At 40.4% G+C, this 25,885-nt stretch overlaps 2 protein-coding genes across 3 annotated transcripts in view; one reads left to right on the top strand and one right to left on the bottom strand.

Moving 5' to 3' along the window:
* dars1 (aspartyl-tRNA synthetase 1) overlaps positions 1-24,778 on the top strand; it is a 37,932-nt gene extending 13,154 nt beyond the window's left edge. Inside the window, exons 7-18 of the mRNA XM_074659744.1 lie at positions 5,484-5,586; positions 6,509-6,589; positions 9,878-9,937; positions 13,693-13,804; positions 17,389-17,523; positions 18,742-18,889; positions 20,937-21,083; positions 21,435-21,477; positions 22,544-22,624; positions 23,733-23,844; positions 24,020-24,091; positions 24,199-24,778. Of these exons, the coding sequence (XP_074515845.1) occupies positions 5,484-5,586; positions 6,509-6,589; positions 9,878-9,937; positions 13,693-13,804; positions 17,389-17,523; positions 18,742-18,889; positions 20,937-21,083; positions 21,435-21,477; positions 22,544-22,624; positions 23,733-23,844; positions 24,020-24,091; positions 24,199-24,290 (1,186 nt within the window). The 3' untranslated portion in view covers positions 24,291-24,778. The remainder of the gene's footprint in view (positions 1-5,483; positions 5,587-6,508; positions 6,590-9,877; positions 9,938-13,692; positions 13,805-17,388; positions 17,524-18,741; positions 18,890-20,936; positions 21,084-21,434; positions 21,478-22,543; positions 22,625-23,732; positions 23,845-24,019; positions 24,092-24,198) is intronic.
* Positions 24,595-25,885, bottom strand: part of LOC141782903 (protein lifeguard 3-like) — a 10,207-nt gene continuing 8,916 nt past the window's right edge. For both annotated transcript variants that reach the window (XM_074659748.1, XM_074659749.1), the window contains exon 13: positions 24,595-25,885. This exon is cut by the window's right edge and continues 432 nt beyond it. The gene's annotated coding sequence lies outside the window, so the exon portion shown is untranslated.

Below are 25,885 nucleotides of genomic sequence, written 5' to 3'. Positions count from 1 at the left end.
GGAACGAGTGTCTGCGGCTTCATCCTCCCTGAGAATCTTATAAAACGTTGAAAGAAATCAACAGCACATTACTGACAAAGCAGTGACCAACATCATCGGGATGCGTTAGTCTCCCTTGTTGTTCCAGGCTGTTACCTCATTCCAAGCGTTGAGGCCGACTGTCTCTCCCGAGCTTCTCACTTCCTGAGCAGCAGCAAAGTAGCTGCAAAACAGTCTGTATTACAGAATTTCAAAAAAGTATATTAGATAATAGGGGTGGGAATCACCAGAGGCCCACTATACAATGCAATTTTAGACATTTTGCAATATGCAATATATGAAATGAGTATTGCAATAAGATACTGTATATTGCGATTTATTACCTTTTGTCATCTACAAATATTGTCAACATCTCTTTTATCTAATACGATACAGTTTTCACTTTGTTCATCTCTGAGTTTTCACTCACATATCTTGAGGTCAGAGGTCAAGGGACCCCTTTGAAAATGTCCATGACGGTTTTTCCTTGCCAAAATTTAGCGTAACTTTAGAGCATTATTTTGTTTTTTTCTAGTTTCATATGATATCAGTATTTTCACTTTAGCTTTAAGACTGAAACGACCTCTGGAAGACAGAATAGCGTCGGATTGTTAAGAGGTTAATAGATTATACAAAAGATCGATGCATGACGTCACTGTGTCGATACAATATTGCCATGCAAAATATCACGATAGGCCATCTCAATGTTTTGGTTTGTTGCAGTATTTTGAGGATTACAGTAGGGCTGCAACTAACCATTATTTTCATTACTGATTAATCTGTTGTTTTTTTTTTTTTCTTGATTAATCAATTAGTTCTTTGGTCTATAAAATGTTAGAAAAAGGTGAAACGTGTTGATGAGTGATGACGTCCTCAGATGTCTTGTTTTGTCCACAACTCAAAGACATTCAGTTTACTGTCATAGATGAGTAAAGAAACTGGAATCAGAGAATTTTGACTTTTAAAAAAAAGAAAATACTCAAACTGATTGATTATCGAAATAGTTGGCGATTAATTTAATAGTTGACAGCTAATCGATTAATCGTTGCAGCTCTAGTTTACAGAAAACTAAACCCGAACTCAAGTTTCTAAAGAGGGTGAGGTCACTCAGACCTGAGTCTTGACCTTTGCTGTCTGAACACTTTGACCCCACTTTGTTAGACGTGTCAGGATCCCCTGACCGCCGTAGTTCTCCTCAGTCACTCAGCTGACCTGCTGCCAGCCGTCAGTTTGAGATTCAGCTTTCTGATACCCTGCAGTGCTCTGTAGCTTCAGCACTGAACACAGGTACAGAAAGGGCCTGTGGTTTCAAGCTGCATGTTGTTTAATATTGCTGTATTTCACAGGATATTGTGTTCAGACATCGTACGTGTATTTCACTATATTTTCGTAACGGTTGGATGATTTGTTTTATGTGTAGCAGTTTCTCAATCTGCTTCTGCAATGTTGTGGTTAGGCAGTTAGACTGTTGTGCAATATAACGCCGCCTAAAACCAGAGTGAGTGAAAGTGATGACACGGTTGCCAAGACAACATGGTCTTTCAACAAAAATTTAAAAAAATAGCGAAGTCACGCTGCAGTGTAACAATTCAACAAGAGGGCTTTTACTGCTGAGATCAAAATGTTTTGTGCTTTTAAATCTTTAAGAACAGATGGCACTATCAGTTCCTGTGGCTTTCTGGCTCCCGTCTAGTTTCACACACTTTGGTGTGATGATTGACAAGCGGAGTAAGACCCTGGATTACAAGTAAATCCTCTCATAATCATGTTGAGGGCAGTTATGACACTGCTGGGGGAAGTCTCCTTTCACATATTGTATGTCCAAGTCATCCTCCTCTCACTCACACAATTTAATTAAGTGATCTTCAGTGCTCTGCAACCTTTACTCCTCTCAAGTAGCTCAGGAGTGTAAAGCTGAAGTGAACTGTGGCTGATTTGGCTTCAAAAACTGGAATAATGATAATAAACGTTTCTGATTGTTGTGTGCTGTGAAGTTTGTAGGTTTGATCCAATCCTGAATCACCGGATTCAGTCAGAGCATCTTAAAGAGTATCTGATTTGGATGACACACACGTTTGAAATGATCATAGCATGTCCTGCGGAGTGTGTGAGACCCTCATTAGTCAGTGAGAGCAGCAGCCTTATGGAGTTACTTTGTGTCTTTATTATCCCATCAAACAGAATAGGTCTGAGAGCAGAACTTTCCACGGTGTAATCAAAAAATAGATTAAAGAGCAAAACTTATGACACTGCAATCAAAATATGATTTATTGCAAGTAAAATAAAAATTGTGATTAAATATGTATTAATGGGAATCCAAAAGTCTTGTTTGCAAATCCACAAGATTTGGTTGCAAAGCCACAAGTTTTGGTTGCAAATCCACAAGATTTGGTTGCAAATCCACAAGTTTTGTTTGCGAATCCACAAGTTTTGTTTGCAAATCCACAAGTTTTGTTTGCGAATCCACAAGTTTTGTTTGCGAATCCACAAGTTTTGTTTGCAAATCCACAAGTTTTGGTTGCTAGTCCACAAGTGAACTTCAAAACTTGTTTACTAACAGTGGATGTTGCCAAGCTTTCACTCCAATCGAGACTGGCCAATAGAGACGTGTCTTACATCTTTCAGCGTAGGTCCCGCCCACGAGATTCAGTTCAACAGCAAACAAAACTTTTGGATTTGCATTAATATATTTTAATCACAAATTCATTTTACTTTTGATTGCATGTCCATAGTTTTGCTCTCAAACCTATTCTATTTGCTTGCATAATAAAGACACCAGAGTGACTCCATACAGCCCTACCACTGCAGAAAATGTTCGTAGTTTAAAGGGTCGATTCAGCCATATTTAAAAAAATAAAAACATGTTCTCATTTACCTCTACCGGTATTTAAACATGCAGATTTGTTTTTGTGTGGAGATCTTTAGATATCTGTCACTGAGATTTCTGGCTCCACACAAAGGCGGTGAAGGAAATTTCATAGTCGCTGCTCACTTTGTTTAGAAACTGCATTTAAAAGACTCGATAGCAACGTCTCTTTACGGAAACAGTCTATCCCCTTACACTGAATGTAATAGTGGACACCAAACAGTAGCTGGTTTCCTGCAGGAGACTGGGAAACCATAATGTTGATCTGCAAAGGCCTGGTTTTGCAGCTTATGTGTCTTCTGAATCTACAATCTTTGGATGTCTTTTTTTTTTTTGCCTCAGCGATAGAGCGGTCAAAACGTCTTGCAGGATAATGAGAGTTTGAGTGAGATCTCAGGGTCTGAGGGTAATGGTTGGCACCGGTACTTGTTTGGACTGAAAGCAACATCATTGGTGAAAGCATCCATTATGTGTAGGGTCTTTCACCTTTAGAAATTGAAAAGTCAGTCTAGTGAGCTCTGCTTGCCTATTACGTTATTTAGCGGTGCATTAGCAGCTGAGTAATGGCCACATGTGTCTTTGATGGCCTGAGTGTTTTGTTCCTGGGACATTGATTCAGCATGAAAGCAGCCTCGCTCTTTTTCTCTCGTATTTCTCATCTCCATGTGATATTGTCAACTCTCAGTCTCGAGTTAATCAGTCTGTTTCCCTCAGCGTGTGCTGAATGCGTTGTCGTCATCCTCTGGGCCGTTCAGCAGAGGTTATTAATGTGTGGATTTATTTATCTAACTGATCTCCTACTTGAGGGGAAGGAGGAAAGACTATGGCGGCAGCTGTTGTGGGGCTGAAGGGACGGCGGTACCCCAGTGTTCAGTCCCTCATTACTGCTTTTTAATGAGGAGGAGTGAAGGATTACAGCAGGTTTCCCATCTGGCTTTGCCCTGCATGACAGTCAGCGTTGTTCCTCTTATCTCTGATGGTGCTCTGGGTTTCAGTGAGAAAGCCTGTGTGGGAAGATGTGGCATTGTTTTGAAAACCCATAGTTCCCTTTCACACGCTGTAGTTCACTTTATAAACTGGTATGATGGGGGAATTCTGGGGGTCAGTATCAAACCGTCTTTGTAGTTGAGCTAGGTACTTTCCAGGAGTTGTAAAATGATGTAAGCTGCAACCCTTTTGCATCAACACTCAACAACACTTCAACTCTCCTGCTTCCATTTATTTACTTCTCCTTTTTAACTGATATGAAATGAATAACTATATGATTATGCACATTACTATAACATTATTATAATGTTCTCCTGGCTGCCATCTGCCTTGAAATTAGCTGGTGCTGGTTTAAAGGCCCTGACATACCAATTACAGGCCATTGGTGAGCGTCTGTCACCCTAGCTTTTGCACTGTGTTTCGCACTGTCACCGCACTCTAGCCTGCCCGTGTCTGCGGCTTTTAGGGCGATTCAGCATCTTGAATTGGTGGCATAGCCCGTCGGTGAGAGAAATCACTCTGATTGGCTGTTCAGCTTGAGCGAATAAGTGCATGAGAAGAGAAACGGAAGTGAGGAAAGCAAGCAAACGAGTAAAGACCTTGGGCTGACAACGCCAGCGCCTTTTTGCAACTTTTTATCAGCCATATTCTCGATTAGAAACAGCTATATTATGAAACCGTCAGTGGTGAGAGTGGTGTGAAAATAATGGTTGTCAAACGCTGCTTTATTTCATGTACGTATCACAGCAGAACGTACGTGCTACCTGGTCGTCAGCTGTAGTCTTTTGCGGTGTGTTCGGGTGCAACTTTTTGGCCAAGACACAGGCGACGTGAGGCGACACAACAGTCGGCCTTTGTCACTGTGAGTTCTTTCATGTCACTTTGGTGTCTCTGGACCTTAATAGAGCACACCCCATTTGATAGACAGTTTGGGCAAATAGGGCCTTTATACCTCTCTAAATCACAGTGTGATGCCACCCGATGCAGAGATTTTTCTAAAAGCAAAAAAAAAATTAAATGGGCTCCTTTTGGAGACAAAACAATAATATGGTGACTGGAATCATTCTAGGGTCCCAGAATGCATTTTGAAGTGAGTGAAATTGTGGTGTAATGGTGTATTTTTTTGAGCTATTGCATAACAGACCGCCAAATCTGTCTAAAATAAGATGTGTGGAAACATTTTTCTACCCTGCTGCAACCTGTTTGTTTGAGCCTAACGTAAGGAGACACATGTTTATTTTGAGCAGAGGAAGGAGGATAGAGGTTTTATTTTGAAAGCCACAAGCTGGTGGTACTGTATATCTCAACTTGCCTCTTTCCCCCCCGTTAGCTAATGTCACAGCGGCAGTTGTATTTCTTTTAGAATCTGTGGTGATTTGGTGAGAAAAATCTTCTCGTTGTCACCCCACCACCCAACTCAAAATCACTCTACCAGATTCACACTACCCCCTCTTCACATCACACCATGAAAAGTGAGAATGCTCGTCTGCATGCACACAGCTTAATGGACATATTGTTCTCAGGCAGTTTCTCAGGCCTCCCACACAGATGAGTTTGTTATCTAAGTGCTATTCGTTGTTTACACTCCACCCTCCCAACTGTTCACCACCAGCATCACCAAGGAAAGCATCATAGACGTGGAGGCGACGGTGAGGAAAGTGGAGCAGAAGATCGAGAGCTGTTCCCAGCAGGACGTGGAGCTGCACATCGAGAGGGTGAGAATACAAACCACCTGCAATCATAACAAAAACAAACACACAGAGTTCTTCACTCAACAAAGTTCATGATCATTAGTTACTCCAAAAACATCTTATTTATCTATTTTTATTTATTGCTTTATTTAAGACATGGTCAGTGTACAATAAATGTGTTGCACCAGATATAGCACAATGCTAGTTTCCATCCGTTGTCCCTCAGACCTTAATGACAATATAACAATATAAAAACTATAAATCCACATGAATAAATTCACCTATAGGACAAATATCACACCTTAATGACAATATAACAATATAAAAACTATAAATACGTATTAATAAATTCACCTATAGGACAAATATCACACCTTAATGACAATATAACAATACAAAATGATGAATCCACATGAATAAATTCACCTATAGGACATATATCAAGCCTAAATGACAACATGAGCAACCATTTTTTAACATTAGTTTTAAATTAACTAAAGCTAATACTCTCTTATACATGTGTGTTTTTTTAGTACACTATACTAGTTGCACTTAAGGTAGTGAAAACATAACATTTGAAGGATATGGGGCAAAATATTAGGCATGCAATCCAATGCAACACCTCAAACTCTGACACTGTCTCTAAAAAGAGAGAAAAAAACAACATAAATGTGATATAACATGTACAGTAATGCAAGGCTCAGTGAGGCATTAGATTCTACTTTTTTTTTGTACTCGATCGTTCGTCGCCTGGTGACCCACTAACACCTAGTCAGTCACACATAGCTGAGGTTTTAACAGATGAGGCTGTCGGTGCCTTTCACTTTGACTTTTCGTGTTTGTATGTGAACTCCTGGTACTTTCCAATGTCAGAACATCTAATGGAAACGTTGGTGGTTTGTCACCCTCTGAATTTTAATGCACTTTCGTTTCTTTCCCCTCTCAGATTTTTGTCATCAGCCAGGCAGAGCCTCGTCTCCCGCTGCAGCTGGAGGACGCCGTCAGGCCTGATGGAGAGGGAGAAGAGGTGAGGATGAGTTTAGGGATGGATGAGAAGTCGTGGAAACACCCCCAAACTCACACTACTGATTCACCAGTGCTATTTTCTCCACCGTGCCTACTAATTAGGGGTGTAAGAAAATATACATACACTTGCGATATTATGATCGATTCTCAAAAACCCTATTGGTTTTTAATTAATATACAAAGATCTGGGCAGGCAGTGGTTCATTTTGTGTTGTGTTTCAACCTCCGACTGCTCGATAGCGGTGTTGTAATCTATCTTCAGCCGTTTGACTCGTACACTCCAACGTAACAACACTTTTTGTAATCATTTTCAATGACAGTGAAGCGCCCTGTGCACTGCTTTTGCGTTGCTGAGCACCTCGCGTTTATCCGCTCTGTGCGCCTTGTGTTTTTACATGAGCGCCATGAACGCATCAAAAAGATGAAGCAAACTGCAAAAAAACACCCTGTTTGATCGGGCAACAAAAAGGCAGTGCGGTGCGCCTTTTCCACCTGCAAAACGCACTCTGTATAATCAGGGCCACAGGAAGTAGTGTAAAAGTAAACTTTTTAAAGCTCTGATTTTATACATATGGTGGTGTGTTGTACTGCAACAGGTTTCCTAAAGTAAGATTTTAAAATATCGCAATATATTGAATCATAACCCCTGTATCATGAAACATATGTCGCCAGATTCTTGCCCATACACAGCCCTACTACTAATGTGAAGTATTGGCTGACACCCAACGCTGATCTTACATTTTCTTTTCACTGAAGCAGTGCACTGCTAAAGTAGGTGATTAATGCCCTCTTAAGAATCCACTTTGTGTTGTTGTTTGGCTGAAAGAGAAAATCCAACCACCAACAATATAGGAGACTTGAAGTGGAAGAACTAGTCAAGGTGAAACCTTTTACTGTCAGGTGAAAAGAATCAGCGTGTAATGGCAATAAGATGACTCAGTCTCAGCCAGACACACAGAAAAACATCTGTCCACTCTGCTCCAGACTCTGCTTTAATTAAAAATATTCTGACATCAACTTTTCAGTGTGAGAGTCCACTGGCTAAGACTCATGATGTGCATGGATAGGTTTGGTCCGACTATACAATGACAACAACATAATAAACAATTAAGCCTTAATGTATCTGTATACTTTATATTAAAAGCAGCATACCCATGCGTGAACTAACTTCGTCCTTCTCAGTCAAGACGTCAGTAAGGAGATGTGTTTTTGGCAGACTCGAGGATTAATTAGACCTGTTTAAATTAAACAAGATTAAGAGCAGAATGGCTCGTACTGATTAACATCACATTCAGTGAGTAACGTCACCTTGTTTGGCTCACAACTGTGATTTCATCTCGCCGTGTGGCGGACGGGGTTTAGGGCGCCTTCTGAATTCCGATTAAGGGGGATTTGTGCATCGATGCTGAATAATTTGAGAGAATCGTGATGCATTTAATAAGTCATTATATTTCCCAGCCACAGTTTAGGTGGTTATTAATGGTCATTAATCTATGAGGCTGCTGGTTTAACAGCAAGTCAGTTAGATACAGGTGTGATTGGTTTGGTGATTCAATTCAAGAAACATTGTTTTTTCTTTTGAATTCAGTTTTGTAAATTTTAAACCAGCATGTAATATCGAAAATTTTATAACCATTAAACAACTATAGATCTGTGAAATAGCTGTTGCAGTAGGTTGTGTGTCTTGTCAAACAGACTGACAACAGTAGCACTTGGCAGCAGGTTAGGAGAACTAGCTGCAGCCTCCGAAGTTGCCAGCGGAGATGTGTCTTAAACTGGTGGATGCTTTAGTAGTGTTCTTGCAGCTTTATGAAGTTAACTCTATACAGCAGACATTTTATCAAGCTGTCCATCTTTCTTTGGGGAACTGAAATGTTGCTATTGTTTTGAATTAGAGCTGTCACAATATCAGATTTTTACTACACGATTATTGTGGCAAAAATAATTAACGATGACGATATTATCACAATATCTATAGACAATTTAAAAAATAAAATTATAATGGTATCAGTCAAATTCATCAAAAACTCAATTCAAAATTCATTAAAAATCTATATTTTTCTAAAGAATTTTCATTTGCTCAATCCAAAGTGTTTCATAGTGATTAACAATAATGCAGCAGCCACAGCTCTTTATAATGCAAACCTATTAATAGGGGTGTAGCGCACCTCCTTCCTACAGAGCCCAGCAATATAATTGTGAAATCATATTTTAGTTGCTTTTTGTGAGTTTATATAGGTTTAAATTTAACTGATTGTGTTTAATGGCCGTAAGATATCGTCTCATATCGCCGGCCCCATTGAATCAAAAGCGTATTGTGGCAGACTTTGTGATATGAGCAAACAGCACATCGTTGTCCAAAGAATCAATATGATATCGTCATGAAACTTGTGATTTACCTCCAAATCTATTAACAGATTGAAGCTGACGAATCAACATTCGTAATGGATGCAGTGAAAGACACCCACATAGCTATTGTTTTTCTATAGCTGTGGATCCATCCTATTCAATATCAAATGCTATATTATCCTATTACTTTTATATATGTATCATGAGCAAATCAATCTCCCCACACCAGAGACGACCAAGACCCGCTCTGTGTTTATCCAGTAAGCCGATCTGTGCAGCTGCAGCAGCATCCCAGGTCCTTTCTGCAGGGACTCAGCATGTCAGTCACACACTCGTAGCAGCACCTGCCTTCCCGAGAGACACGGGCCTTAACAGGCCTGCCTATCCGACTGTATGCCTGTCTAACCTTTTGTCCCTCTGCGTGGGGCTGTTTGGAGCAGGATGTGGCCACACAGGCTATTAGCTCAAACCCCAGCGGGTCCTGAGGAAGCCTGACATCCATGACCCTGGAAGCAGTGGTTCCTCCTGTGATGAAACATTTATTCCTTCATTTGTATTTCTTATTCTTTCCTTTTCTCTATTTATTGCCCTGTTGTCCAGCATTGGATATGTCTTTTGTTGCAGTTGACCCTGTCATAGTCGCTGCTACTTGTTGGTTTAAATTGTATGAGGATGGTAAAATAGCTTGTGGATTATTGTTTCTGCAGGCTGATAATCTGTCAATAGCTCATATGTGAACTAGGATTTTTCTTGTATTGAACATTTCCTTGTATTGTCTTCCTTTTGAGATCTGAAAAGCCTCTAAAAAGCATTTACACATCACTGGCCACGAACACAAAGAACAGAACAGGAGCTGAACGGTTGCATTGTTGAATATTCATAGTATATTCATAGTTTTTTTGGTGATGTGCTAATGTTTGTTTTTTTGTTTTGCCCTCAGGAAGGCAGAGCCACAGTCAACCAGGACACCAAGCTGGACAACAGAGTGATTGATCTAAGGGTAAGTTGCTACCAGAGCTGAGGAAAAGCAAGTGAAAAAATCACCGAATGTGTGCCACAGCCCGCAGAGTTATCTGTCTTGATATATCTAATCTCGCAAGGGACATGTTCACATTTGAGGTTCGAGTGCCCTGTCTGGCGAGATGAAAAAAAGCTGTTAGTGTAGATATTTGAGGCCACACCTGTTAAAGTTGACCTTTTCAGGGCATTATTTCTATCAAAATAGTTTGTTTTATTAACCCTTTTTTTAAATTAGAAAAAATGCCTCAATTCAGTTGATCTAATTTGATCTAGTAATAAAGGATATTTAAAGCATCGTTTACGTTAAAGGGAAAGCAGACGACCTTGTAAGCTAGTAGCATTTTGAAATGCAAAGCAAACCGCTTCACCTCTAAAGTGTGAAAGAGAGAGTCTGTGATTTAGCAGGATCAATCTTTTGCAGTGTGGGAGATGTGCTAAACCTATGCCAGCAGCAGCAGCAGATACGGAGCCACAAAGCGTCTCATTGTTTTGATCTGTGCCTCCCACGTGTGTGATGCAGCAGGCAGGAAGGCACTAACACCACAGCTCTGAGCCGCGTAGCTCACAAGCCTCGCAACAACACCTGTTTCTGTAACACGGAGCACTTTGAGCTCGTGGACTCGGGTCTGTCATCAGTTTTGCACTTTAGAGCCCAGCGAAGCTATAAAGTGGTTCCCACACTGGCAGACAGACACTCCAAAAGGGAACCGTAAACCTCCCCCCAATAATAATTTAGTTCCTACGGAACTCCCTGTGTAACTTGACCGTTCTTAAACACAAGGTGCTTCACGCCAAAACACAGTGGAAAAGATAACTTGTATTCATTTGAATTCACCGTGACTAGTTAGTTGGTGATGAATAGAGTCGAGGCAAACCCCCCCCCAACAGTAGAGCCGCGGTTACCTCAGCATCACAGACATGTAAGAAACACTAACTATACGAGCATCAGTCCAAGCGTAAGTGCACCATATGTTCATTTTAGTGCTGCAACTAACGATCATTTTTCATATTGATTAATCTGCCAATTATTTTCTTGATTTATCATTAGTGTTGTTTGGTTTATAAAACGTCAAGCCCCAGGTGATGTCTTAAGTTCTTGTCAGACCAGACGTGAATGATTTATGCAAATAAATCACACGTCAATTCATGTTCATTGCAGTGGGGTTTTTTCCAGAGCTGAATTTCGTATGCCGATAAAACAAACCAACCAATAAGATAGTGACTTTTGCTCACACGATCAATAGATTTTCTCGTACGCCAATGTCATAATGTCACACAAAAATAATGGCTATTGAGCTCACAAAATAGTGTCCTTCTATGTAGATTTACAAATGAGGCTTTGAATGTCTGTCGTCATATTTTATGATGCCATCACCCTAAAAACAAACGGGGAAATGTGATTTTGTGTTATTGTGGTTATATAAATGTAATTCATGGTACTGGTAGACCTCCCCGTTAAGACACCCGGGGATAGACGTTTTATAGACCAAACAATTACATGATAAATCAAGGCAGATTAAGTTTTAGATGTTTTTTAAGCAAAAAAAAAAAAAAAAATTGTCTGATTGCAGCTTCTTAAATGTGAATATTTTCTAATTTCTTTACTCCTCTATGACAGTAAACTGAATATCTTTTGAGTTGTGGACAAAACAAGACATTTGAGGATGTCGTCTTGGGCCCTTGGGGACGACATTTTTGACCATTTTCTGACATTTTATCAGTGGGGTTACCTCGGACTGAAAAATGAAGCCAATGTTGAAGTGACTTAAACTTGCATTCTTTCTAGCAGCCAGCAGGGGGCGACTCCTCTGGTTGCAAAAATAAGTCCGATTGTATAGAAGTCTATGAGAAAATGACCCTACTTCTCACTTGATTTATTACCTCAGTAAACATTGTAAAAGGAGTGTTTGACGAAAAATGGATGATGTCACCGTGACTATAATAATAATAATAATAAATTAAACTTATATAGTGCTTTTAGAGAACTCAAAGCACTTTACAATATCGGGGGAAACGGTGTGAGACAAACAGGAGACAGACGACACACACAGGCGCACTCTCATTCATACATACGGACAAATGGGTACAAGGAGGGGGGGCTAGGAGTAGGCAGTGGAGAAAAGGTGGGTTTTGAGGCGGGATTGGAAAAGGGGGAGGGAATCAGACTGTCCAATGAGTTGTGGGAGGAAGTTCTACTATGTCCACTTCTTACATACAGTATATGCATTTTACAGACCAGACAACTAATTGATCCATCGAGAAAATAATGAACAGATTAATCAAAATTTAAACTAATCGTTAGTTGCAGCCGTAAAAGCAACAAATACATTTGGGAAGCTGGAACAAGTGAATATTTGGCATTTTGCCATAAAGTAAATTAATTGATCCTTAAAATAGTTGATTATTTTCTGCCAATAAACTTATTAATTAATTGTTTCAGCTTTAGTTTATTTGGCTGTGCTTGAAGGAGAATTTGGCTACTGGTGTGACATTCTCCCAGAACACCTCCGTATTACCCGTGTTACTGACCTATACTACATTAGACAAACACAGAAGCTAATGTCAATATAAACATTTCAAGGACAGAGAATCCAATTGTTCAACTGTCCGTATTACTAAAAAGCAGAATCAAGGTGAGCCCAGGAGGGAACCAAGGCAAACATTTGAACTTTGATTTTGTGCTTTGAAACCTGCGTGTGGTGGATCGTCACCACAGGCACGTTTCAATGCAGCACCATGTGCCACCGAGAGGCGTATCAGGTTAGGATCCATTTCATGACGCCCCACATTGTAAGGGCACCATCAGAGTGCCAGTTTGTGAGCGCACTAACCGCCACCCACCCGCCTTGACACCTTCTCACTGCAGACATGCAGTAAACAGGAAGTGCTTTCTAATTTCTTTTTTAAGTTGGGTTTCCCAGGTTTAACACGCGCCACCGCCCAACGTGACTCACACGCATCACATGAGGTTAACATGGTTAATTTGGTCCGCTGCTTTTTACAGGTTTGAGTAAAAGTGCTTTTTGATGCTGGAAAGTTTTTCTCCACTTCTTCTTTTTGTATTCCGATTGAGGCCAGACAGCCCTGAAGCACCGTCTGCAGATTAATGAGCTTGCCAATATTTGGACATTATCACCTTTCCATTCTGAAAACTGTTAGTCAGACGAGGCCTATTGAGGACTGGACAGCCACTAGTAATGGAAAAAAAGGGAGAAATAAGATCTGTTAATTAACGCAGACCTTGTGCATGCTGCATTGAGAGGACCAGGCTCTGTCGTCATGAAGGTGTATGATAACTAACTGGAGTTGAAAGCTTGTAAAGCTCAATTGCAGAAATGTTGTGGTGATGAGTCAGTAGATTAATGACTGCTCTCTTTTCTTTTTGACATGCTCTGTCGCCTAACTGGTGCAGATTAGGGGGATTTAAGTTTTTACAGTAATCTCTGGGTTCAGTTTGAGCTGTTATTCTCCCCGCCTTGGTTTCAGCATTTACATTTATAATGATAGGTTTAAAGTACCCGGGGCCTCTCGCTGGCTTCGAATGCACGTCTCGCCCTTGCCAGCAGATAAATGTTCTCGCCCTTCATGTCGAGAGGAGTTGCATGAACAGAAATTGGCGGTCTTGTTTTCACACATCTGTTATGATTGTGCCATAAATCCAATGAATCACGCTAAGTGTGGTAATGTCTCTCTGTGTGTGGCTGCGTGTTTGTTTGTGTGTGTATCATCCCAAAGACAACCACCAGCCAGGCCATCTTTCGCCTGCAGTCGGGAGTGTGCCAGCTCTTCAGAGACACCCTCGCCAAAAAGGGCTTTGTGGAGATCCAGACCCCTAAAATCATATCAGGTACAAAACATACTCTCTGTCACGTTGATCCTGCCCCACGGGGGGAAAGTAAGACTAACGCGCACTGAATCATTTTTGATTAGATGCTTCAGTAGAGGCACGCTTCTTTCCATATCGCCACCCACAGGTGTCCTGTGAGTCACCGTTGTGACAGTTGCGAGGTTGACTTCCTGTATGAACTGTCCAATTCATATCAAACGGTTTTAGTGTGAGTTTCTGAACCCAAACACAGTCACGCACATCTGGGTTGAACCAAACGACAGACAGGGATGTATAAGAGAGAGTTATATTATTTTAGACCTATCAGGATTTTAATCCAGCCCCACTGGGGATTCTGATGCATCGACCAGCGCTTACATCAGCTCCTCTACTCTCACATTTCCACACGATGCCTTTCTAATTTGACAGGGGAGGCCTTCCTTAAGCTCGCTCCCAAAAGACCTTATCCCACTTCACTGAAAAAAGGGAAGACAACTTAAGATTCAAACAGAAATCTTCCTACTGACATTCAGAAGAGACGGTCATTCTGAGCTTTTCCTTGCACAGTGTCTCTTTTATCCTGGTATATTTTTCTCGACATCTGACGTAGGGCTGTGGCGGTGAAGTAATTTCCCCTGCGGTGATAATGATTGTCTCAATAGCACAATATGTGGCATTATTGCCTCTTTATTTTTTGCTAAATACTCAATTTATCCTTATTTTAGTGCTACATAAATAAGCTTTTTTGTCAGGCTATTATGAGGTATATTGTTGCTTTTTAAATGACAAAGTAAAACTAATGAATTACTTGTTTATTGTTAAATGCAGAACACAGAAGGGCATTGAGGTGCAGCAGAATTTCAGCGTTTTACCCAAATTTGAACATTTTTCAACTCTCTGCGATCACAAAAACACACCAAACGCACAGAATAGACACTCAGCGCCTCGTCACACTGCTGCCGTTTGTAGCATAGTGTAAATACTAACGCTGTCAAAGTTAATGTGATAATAACCCGTTAACACAAATTTGTTTCAACGCCACTGATTTCTTTAACGCGTTAACGCAACTTGCATTTTTTTGGTTGTAGCTGGTTTAGTGTTATACTACAAAAACCTAAGGAATCCATTGGTACCAACCATGTCATACTAGCTCATGGCGAAGGAGGTTAAATAACGCTCCAAACTTACGCTGAATTTCGGCGAGGAAAAACTGGCAATTTTCAAAGGTGTCCCTTGACCTCTGACCTCAAGACATGCCCACTTTATGATCCCATCAAGTCAGCACACTGACACACTGACAGCTGTTGATGCCTGTTGGGCTGCAGTTTGCCATGTTATGATTTGAGCATATTTTCTATGCTAAATGCAGTACCTGTGAGGGTTTCTGCACAATATGTGTCATTGTTTTGTGTTGTTAAATGATTTCCAATAATAAATATATACAGACATTTGCATAAAGCAGCATATTTGCCCACTCCCATGTTGATAAGAGTATTAAATACTTGACAAATCTCCCTTTAAGGTACATTTTGAGCTGATAAGAAATGTGTGATTAATTGTGATTAATGATGGACACTCATGCGATTAAAGATTTGAATCGATTGACAGCCCTAGTGAATACGTGGCGCTCCCATTGCAAAGAATTAAAAAAAGAAACATGAACATAGCGGCTGTGGCCGTTGCTTTCCATCCCATGCGGTTGGCTTGTCAATAGTTATTGCAATATTGCGGTCATTGCGACAGTCCTAATCAGGCGTGAGAGATGACTTAGTATTCTAAGTGTATACAATTTACCTTGTGAAAACCCTTTCTGCTTTTCAGCTGAAACTAATTAATTGTTTAAAGCCTTGAGAAAATGCTCAGTTATGTGTTTATAATTTATAATGAAAGCTGTATATAACTGAATAGGAGGAGGATTTGCGCTAAAAATCATCAATTTGCAGTCAAGACAGATGAAGATTCTTTGTATTTCTTATAGTCTTGTACACTAATCTCCCGTCCTCTGCCTCCCACGTTCCTCTCAGATTTGAAATGAACTGTGGCGAAACCTGGGACATTCTCACTTCCTCTTTTCTTCAAGAGCCAATCACATCGTCTCAGCCCGTCACTACTAAATTCAAAACTGGCGCTCTTTTATTTTGGCGGCACATGTAAATCAACCCAGTGTGCCTAGTTTTTTTTTTTTGTTTTTTTTACCAAAACCGCATCTTCCTGCCTGCCAACACCCATAGAACATACAGTACAGTGAACAGTTTGTGCTGTGTGAACCCCCACCCTACCATTGACGACATGAAACTTATCAGATAATGCCCTCTGACGTGTTTGTGTCGTTTAGGGAACCGCAGATGTGTTTGTGTTATGTTATCTAAGTCTGGCCTGAGTGAAACCTGTGTTTGTTTGTTTGTTTTGGCAACTGTCTGTAGTTTTTTTTATTAGATGAACGTTAAAGATCTATTACTTTTATTGACATATCAGCATCCAATACTTTGCAGTCAAAAAAGTCTGCGGCATTGTTTCTTTTGTTTCTATTCTTATTTTCAGAAAAAGAGAAAAAGTGACTGTAAGCTGGCTAATTAGAGTTCCAACTGAAACATCTACTGACAACAATATTATTGTCATCAGGTCTCAGTTTGTGAAGCGAGAAACCTCAGTTTCCTGCAAAGTGTGTTTGTCAAAAAATGCATCAGCTTTTGCAGTTAACCCCTTTCACCATGCCACCCTCTGTTTTAGACGTTAGTGGTGGGGGACAGAGGATGTTAAGGGGGAGATGAATAGTCAACAGTAGATGTCACATAGAAGTGGTGGACATCATCTGAAAGTTAGGAACCTGAAGATTAATTTGAGATGCAGCTCAGCACTGTGTGTCAAGTTGTTCTAGTCATTAATAAAAAAATAATCAATTAATCAATTAAAATAAACTGTGAAAGTGTATGAGTGTAGAACATGATGATAGAAGTTTGTGATGGTCATTCCCATGCTCTATTATGTCTCATAAATGTTGCAGCAATTTTTGGGTTGATACCATTTGTTACACAGATTTGGTGCTAAATTTAACCATTTTTTTACCACTCGAGAATTGATAAAAAATGATCAATAATCCCTCCAAAATACCACATTAAGACACCAAGACCTTGAGGAACACCATAGAAAAAGCCATGCTGTGATTTGGTATCAAAAACTATTTGGGGATTTCTGCAGGAATTGCATTTTTTGGCAAGCACTCCTGTTCTGAAAACTGCTCAGAAACCCCCTTATCATCAATCTAGCTAGGAAAGCCATCCATCCTCTGAATGCTCTAGGTCTCTAGTTTGTGACTGTAAAGTGTCATGAGGCTGTGATTATCATTGAGGTCACTGCAGTTCATTTTATACAGTGAGGTCAAAAAATGGTCTCAATACAATGAAATTGCTTCCTGACAAGCTAGCATGACATGGTTGGTACCAATGTATTTCTTAGGTTTTCTAGTTTTATATGATACCAATGTCTTCACTCTAGCTTAGAAAATGAGCCCACAACAACCTCTGAAAGACAGATAAGTGGCCGTGTGCTGTGCTGTGCAGTAAATCCTCATTTCATGTCTAAAAGTTGTCTTTGTCCACTTCTAGCTGCCAGCGAAGGTGGAGCGAACGTCTTCACCGTGTCTTACTTCAAGACCAGCGCCTACCTGGCCCAGTCCCCCCAGCTCTACAAGCAGATGTGCATCTGTGCTGACTTTGACAAGGTCTTCTGTGTGGGTCCAGGTAAGAATGCCTCCCGAGTCGACCGTCCGCTCGCACGCTCTCATTCACTTACGGCGAAACGAGCAGCGAGAGTGTCGTGAAACCCGCAGACCCTATTAACGGAGATAACAGTTTGAAAATGGCTGCATTTAGATAGTTAAACTTTAACAGACCTCCCTCTGTTGCTTTCACTGTGGTCAGAGCTGCTGTAGAGCTCAGTGACACAATGGGACTTGTAACAAAAACGTTATGGTGCTGTAGTGAGTTTAAGAGATCCCCCCCAACTCTTTAGGTAAGCAAACACTGCCACCATCTGATTGAATACACACAGCATAAATAGGTCCTTCCTTTTTAATTTGCTACTTGCGTCTGATTTCAAGATGAAAAACAATTCTCCTCTGGGATAAATAAAACATTTGAGAAGAGGATGCTCACTCATTCAGTATTCTGGAGACTGGACCGAGGTCTTTGTTTGCTTCTCACCGGAGAAATCAAAGGGCTTAAGGTCATCACTGCTTCTAAAACAACAATGCACTCACCACTGTTGCCTTAGTTACCAATTGAGCAAGTAAAGAGAATTGAGATCAACTCTTCCTCGGCCAGAAGTACTGTGATGTGATGTGCCACTATCTTAAATCAGCTCCGGAGGTCCATCAGGGAACAAACGGATGTAAACACAGCGCTGGTGTTGAGCACAGATGAGCAGATGTCATGTTATTTGTGTTTGGAGTAGTTACAGTAAGGTTCCAGACTAAAACTATGTGTGCATACAGAAGCAGAAATATACATGAACAGATTTATAAAGCCATACGTATGCACGGCCGTGTTCTATAAATCTCAATCATTGTGAAATTGTGTGCATGTGCACATAGCTGATTTCCACACCATTCAGTGGGATGTAGACGCACATTTAATCAGCTGCTTGCATGCGTGTGTACAGACTGCTGCGCCCGTCTGAAGACCTGTCAATTAAAAGAACAGACGGAAAGAATTTCACCTGAGTAAAAGGCCCTCCTGCATTGACAGAGCAGTCATTCTTCTGTGCAACCATAATGCACAGCTTCTGGCTAATTATATGTAGCACTCACAATGTCATTAATTCATCATACAAGTACCTGCCCTAGATTCAATGCACCCTGGACAATAACATTTCCCTAGAAGACGTGTTGCAACTTCCCACTTCTCCTCCACTTCCATTGACTCCGTCGAGACGTTGATATTAAATCTGCATCGTTTCAGTTTTCCGGGCGGAGGACTCCAACACCCACCGTCACCTGACTGAGTTTGTGGGTCTGGATATTGAGATGGCCTTCAGCTACCATTACCACGAAGTGATCGACTCCATCACCGAAACCATGGTGCAGATCTTCAAGGGCCTGAGAGACAAGTAAGATTAGGATTCATAACAGTAAAACTCATTTAACTTTGACTGAACAAGTTCTCATGGTATTTGTTTTACCCAAACTTTCTGTGAGCTGTGGTGAGGTGACTGATTGCAACAGAAATTGCTGCTAATTACATGCCATAGAGGCTCAAGTGGTGTCGGCACAAGAAGTGGATTGTGACAGAATCAATTCCTAGGGTGGATGGAAAAAAGTCCAAATACTGTGTTTCTTAGCAGAACTATTTTAGCTGTTGAATCCATATAAAGAGTCGTCACCCACTGCTGCTGCTGTCTGCTCTGTTGAAAGTCTGTCGATGTGGCTTTATTGCCTCCTAGTGGTGTGAATCAGTGCAGCATGTGAAGAGAGCTGTTGAAGCAGAATGAATGGAGAAATATAAACAGTGGGTAAAGCTCTTTTTCATCCCACTGCTGAAGAACAGCTTTGACCGGATATGACACCGAGCAAGGAGAGCCTTCTAAGCTGCCATATAGGCTGCCTAAATGGTGGATTTTCAAACTTATTCTGCATTTTAGTATCAGTTTAGACTAAGCCATCAAAAGCTACAAAAAAGTCGATAACTTTGAGCAAATATGATTTTAAAAAAAAAAGAAGTTATTTTTTATAAAACGGTCACTATATCCTGACAGTCGTGCGTGAGACAGATAATCTGAAAAAAAATCAGGTTCCTCCGGTGTCCTCCTTTTAGGGCTCCTAATGGCATTTGCAAAATGTCACAGAGCTGAAGGAAACAACCAATTAGAGCCGAGGAGTCTCAGAAACATGTTGTAGTGTACTGTTTGGCTGTAAAAGGAGAAAGTTTGATCCGGCCGGTGGGTGGTGCTTGGATTTGGCTCGACAGTTTTCAACAAATCTCAGGAGTGCATTCAGTGTCATTCCACTGAGATGCACTACAGCGTGCCACAGGAAATCATTCCTGCCTTTGGCCATCAAACTTTACAACTCCTCCCTCTGAGTATCGGACACTCTGAGTCAATAGACTGGCCTTATTTCACCCATCAGCAGCTACTACCCCATAATCATGTGCAATACTGACTTAACTCAACTGTACTATAAGTTGTGCAATAATTCAACTGTGCAATCCCCTGGCATTTAGTTCAGTTCAGTTCAGTTCAGTTCAGTTCAGTTCAGTTCAGTTCAGACGACTTTATTTATCCCCAAGGGGGGCAATTCATTTGTAGCATTCCCAGTCCATCCATCCATACATACAACAGACAACCAATAATTAGTTAAGTCAAAGGAAACATATTAAATACTGTACATTTCAAGAAATAGTCTTATTTAATTCATATTTATACTATAATTGCTTTTATATTTAACACACTTAATGGATCCCATTTCTCAGCATTTTGTATTTACTTATTTGCACTGTGGTTATATGTTATATATTGTATGCCTTTTAATGTAAATATTTGTATACATTTCTTAAATTCTCATTTCTTATTCTTATTTTTATTATTTGGCTATATTTCTCTACATATATTGTAGCATTATGTACATCATTTACATGTTAATTTACATTTCTTACATTTCTTTGTTTATATAAGGGCTACTCTAATGTCCCACTTTCCCCTTGGGGATCAATAAAGTATTTCTGATTCTGAACATTGCTGCCGGGTAACAAACTTTTTCATTTTACAGCTGAACAGTACACTAAAATATGTGTAACATATTTGCTCAAGGTTACTGACTGCAGCTTTAATGCCTTTTTGTTCACATGCTGAGGATCCTGTAGCTACTTGTATTGTTGGATTTGTGTCCTGTAAAGCAGCTGGCATGAATGGAAGATAAAAATGTAGGGAGATTTGGCCGATGTGCCTGAACATTTATTAAGAAAAGAAGAAGGGGCTTTACATACAGCAGGGACAACGTTTGTAAGAAGAGTTTCAAAGCTTCTGAGCAGTGTGGGCTGTGACCTGGTGAGGTTAACCACCAAAAGGCAGATTTGTCTGGCATCTGGCTGTGTGTGGGCAGGAATCCTGAACCCTGGTTAGGAGGTTTTTAATGTTTGTGCATGTCTGTCTGCATCAGCTACCAGACAGAGATCCTGACGGTGAACAAGCAGTACCCCAGTGAGCCTTTCAAATTCCTGGAGCCCACTCTGAGGCTGGAGTACACCGAGGGTTTGGCCATGCTGCGCGAGGCCGGCGTGGAGATGGGCGACGAGGATGACCTCAGGTCAGAATACATCACACGACATGCCCTGTGTCCCACATCACACTCATCTCGTCAGATGATTTTAATTTGATGACAGCAGAAATACATTCAGACTCGAGTTTAAGTGGAAAAGTGGAAGTGAAACGTCGGACCAATAACTCAGCAGTATTTTGATATTCAAGTAATTCTTGTGATCTGTGTTGTTTTATTTAACTATTTACAGCAAAGTTGAGTAATGCATAGAAGTAGTTCTTAGTCATGCTGTTGGTGTAAAACCACTACAAAATTATAGTATAATGTTCATTTTTAGGTAAACAATGTGACACAATAAGATAAAGTTTTAAAGTTCATGTCTTTTTGGTTGTTCTGTAGTACGCCAAATGAAAAACTGCTCGGACGTCTTGTCAAGGAAAAGGTATGTTCAAATGTGTTTCATTCATTTCATGTATCATTTAGTGTAAAAAGAAATATGAGTATTGGTGGTTGGACACTGTCGCATCCAAAACTTGTAGCGGAGTGTAAACCATAAGGTGACACGTGTTTCTGGTCCTATGCACACAACTCACACTGACACCGCTCGTAAGCGAAAGCAAAAAGGGGTTTTATTGATCCACTTTCCCTCGTACAAGTTGGTGAAAACAAAAAAAATGACTTCCCAAATATGCGGCTGTTTACTCTAACAGTCCACAGGTTTATCCACAACATGTACCACAACATGTACCACAAAGTAATCCACACAACTGTGCGGCTCCACTCTGCCCAGCCGCTACTAACTGCCGCAAACTAAGTGCCAAAAAGTTTACTTTAAGTGTCGGCAGTCTGTCCTAAAGACACTTGTGTATATTTCTTACAGTAACATAAATGTAATATTCAAAGTAGAAACACATGAGTAAATATCAACATTTAAATAATGTTTAACTACAAATTGACTTTGGCACTTACAGACACTGACTGCAGAAAATTGTGTCAGCAGGTTAGAGAAAACTGTGATTTGGATCTTGTGTAGGTGGATTTAAAGTATTAAAAAGCCGTCATGTGGTGGGTTGCAGCATTAAAATCAGCACATATCAGCTGCCTTCATCGGTGTGTTCCAAAAAAACCCAAGGTGATCTGACTATCAAGTCATAACACAGTGAGCATTTCAGGAATTTTCCACCTGGAGTTTCTCTCGGTGGAGTTAAAGAATAACATAGAAGATCGTTTACAACTTCACATAGTCTTCAATATCACTGCAGTTGGCAAAAAGGACATGTATTTGCCTGTAGTGTGGAGGAAGATGTAGTTATAGTGCAGAACGTGGTAGCAACCACCATAAACAGGAAGGTCAAGTAACTCATGATGCAATTCATTATGCAGTTTCATTATATAAAGAAAAGGGGATATATCGTTGTCTTGATTCCTCCACAGGTATCTGTTGTATCCAGAAAGTGTCTTTTAAAACAGCTATTAACTGTTTGCACTCTGTTTTCTCCCCCCCTCAGTATGATACTGACTTCTATGTGCTGGATAAGTACCCGCTGGCTGTTAGACCCTTCTACACCATGCCTGATCCCAACAACCCTGTAAGCCTCTCACTCACTCTCACACACACACACACACACACTCATACACACACACAGTCATTGGCTACATGTGCTGTGACAAATGTTATGCAAATCTTGCAAATGAGTTTTGTGGTTGACCTGTGGTTAAACTTGCGTTGCGGCCAGAGAGCAGCTTTAGACGACTCTAGCCAAAGACTCTTCAGCCGTCTGTCCTCCTTTCCTGGTTGAACCGGCTGATAAACACCACAGTGGATTTTGTTGCACAAGTAAAGATCCCTGCAGTATGTTCAAGAAGAATTTAACCTAAGTGCTAATAGAATTTGCAGCAATAGCATCATCATCATCATAGAAACCTGCTAGCAGCCACTGCACTGCTAATTTTTTTCCTGTATGTGGAAAAAACTCCACATTTGTCTTCTAGTACCAGTTTGTCCAGTTACTCCTGTGTAGATCCAGACACCATCAACTTGCAGTCCTTCTTTTAACTTTCCAAGTATTTATGTTTTTGTCTATCTGGGTCTTTAGACTGGACCTGGATTTATTTCACCCGTCAGCAGCTACTATCTCATAATCTCTTATTATTCTTATGTGCAATTTACAGACTTAACTGTACAATTATTTGTGCAATACTCTGGCATTTATACAACATTTATTATGTACGTTTCATGAAATATTCTTATTTAATTCATATTTATACTATTCTTACCTTCATATTTAACACACTTAATGGAGCCTACTTCTCAGCATTTGTTTTTATTATTTATTTATTTACACTGTGGTTATATATTGTATGTGTTTGATGCACATATTTGTACATATTTCTTAAATTTCGGGTCGACGCTACAATGTACTGGCCCGGAAAAAACAACTATCTATCTATCTAAATTCTTATTTATATCATTTATTTATATTACTCTACATAAATTATGTTACATGATTTACATTTTACAAACTCCATTATTTCAATTTTTCTTAGAATTCTTTATGCTTTTATACAAAAGGGCAACTGCAGCATCCCAATATCCCCCTGGGGATCAGTAAAGTATTTCTTATTCTTATTTTCCCTCCTTTCTTTTAACAGATTGTTGACCTCCTATGTGATGTTTTTCTTTTCGTTTTTGTCCAGAAATACTCCAACTCGTATGACATGTTCATGAGGGGAGAGGAGATCCTGTCTGGAGCTCAGAGGGTCCACGACGCTCAGATGCTGACTGACCGGGCCAACCATCACCAGATTGGTAAGAGTAGAGAGTGTAGAGATGGCTCTGATAAAGAGGCATTTACATATCATTTCTGTCTCCCTCTATTGGTGACAGGTTTGAATTACAACACCAGGAAATGTGTTGGATCGATGCTTTAGTTAAGTTCATTACAAGGTTTTTTAGCAACCTCTTTCTTTTGATGATGCAACAGATCTGGAGAAGATCAAGGCGTACATCGACTCCTTCCGGTATGGAGCTCCCCCACATGGCGGTGGAGGCATTGGTAAGGAATATCTGAGACAGAACTTTTTTCTGTACCTGCATTATTAGAATATGTGAATATGGCAGAAATAAAGATGTGTTGAGTGACTGAACTGTCGTCCCCTCCAGGCCTGGAGAGAGTCTGTATGCTGTACTTGGGTCTCCACAACGTGCGTCAGACCTCCATGTTCCCACGTGACCCCAAGCGCCTGACGCCTTGAACCTTCAACCACGAAGCAGATGCTGGTGATGGGAAACAATACTAATCCACAATCCACAAAATGGAGAGTATAGGAGCTATTGCCACCCTATGACTCTAACGTGCCACTATGATTAACCATTAAGATGAGAGGATGAAGCATTTGCAACAGTAGGGTGTACTTTATTGATTGGTGTACGGAGTTGTCTAACAACAACCACAACAAATAACATACATAACGGAGAAAAGGGAGTTGGCTATTTGGTGATTTAAGGTAGGTCCTGTAAAGCTGTACAAACTTAATCCATCTTTTAATCAAGTCAGTGTTTGTCTTTTCTATGGAGATGTTGAAGAAACGACCGTAATACAGATCTGAGTCCCTCCTACTACCAGCACAGACTAAGGACTACTGATAGTTGTCTGCAGCAGTATCTACCTGTAACTACAGGTGTTTTGTATGTCGTTAAAGGACTAATCACAAATGATAATAAAAACTTCCAAAACCATCAATTACTTGGTTCACTTTTTTTGAATGTTTTGTATGTGTACTGCTTCTGAATCTGAACGTTTGATACAAGTAATAGTTAACAGACTGATGCATTGTTTAAACATGCACATTTAATGTCCTTTCTGGTAAAGAGAGCTGCAAGAATCAGTCCTGAAACCCAGAAAGGAGTTAGCATTTTAGCACCTCCGGTTCCCTCGACTGGAAGTTAATGGGTTTTTAGTTAGATGTCTGAAATAATGTCTGTGGTTAACACAAGCTGAAGAGATTTTAATGTTTTGTTCTACAACATAAAATAAGTCAGTAAATATCCCACTCGTGTATTTTGAAGCTTTTACGTGTCTTAAAAAAGAAGGTTGCTAACAAGTGGCTAAATGAGACTACTAAACGCCATCGCGCCGAACACTAGTCCGCCTTTAGCTTAGTGGTGGTGACGTGAAGTCCTGCGACCGTGATGCAGTTCATTTATAGCCTAACGTTAGCTTTTTACTTCTGCCGATTGTATTTACGCTTCAAAAAGCTTAAAGGTGTTCATTTGTGAAGATTATCTCGCTGAACAAAATGTGTAAGTATCATAAATGTTTGTTTGCCACAGAGCAATAATCCAAAACCCAATAGAAAAATCCCTTTGGCTTTTTGTCGAGGGAAGCAATGCGGTGCTTCCTGGTTGGCCGACAAAAATATGTCATCCCTTTTCATTGCCATTCTGTTGCTAGGGCAACAGCTTTGGTCCAAGTTTACTTCCTGTCAGCTACCAAGGAGGGTGAAAAGAGATCTCACGCGTCCTCAACACGTCATATCTTTGGGGTACAACATATGCCCACTAAAGTCTGGTCTGCAATCGCTGAAATTGAGCCAATCGCAACTCAGGATCGCTGCTCCAATTACACTGCGCATGTGTTATACCCCAAGACCCCTTGTCAGCTACTGCATTAACAAACATTGCAACAGGAAATACAAAGGGGCCCATTTAGAGTGTTTATGTTGTCAAGTTTAAAAAGGTCCATCGGCTCCATACATAGAGACTGTTTTATATCTATGATCGGATCAATTTAATCTCTCATGGCTACATGACACATGCATCATCTACTAAAATACCACTTGCTGAAACA

The sequence above is a fragment of the Sebastes fasciatus genome, chromosome 14, assembly GCF_043250625.1.
Source record: "Sebastes fasciatus isolate fSebFas1 chromosome 14, fSebFas1.pri, whole genome shotgun sequence".
NCBI classification, from domain to species: Eukaryota; Metazoa; Chordata; class Actinopteri; order Perciformes; family Sebastidae; genus Sebastes; species Sebastes fasciatus.
Note: the sequence above shows the minus strand (reverse complement) of the source record. Positions and strands in the feature narration are given on the sequence as shown.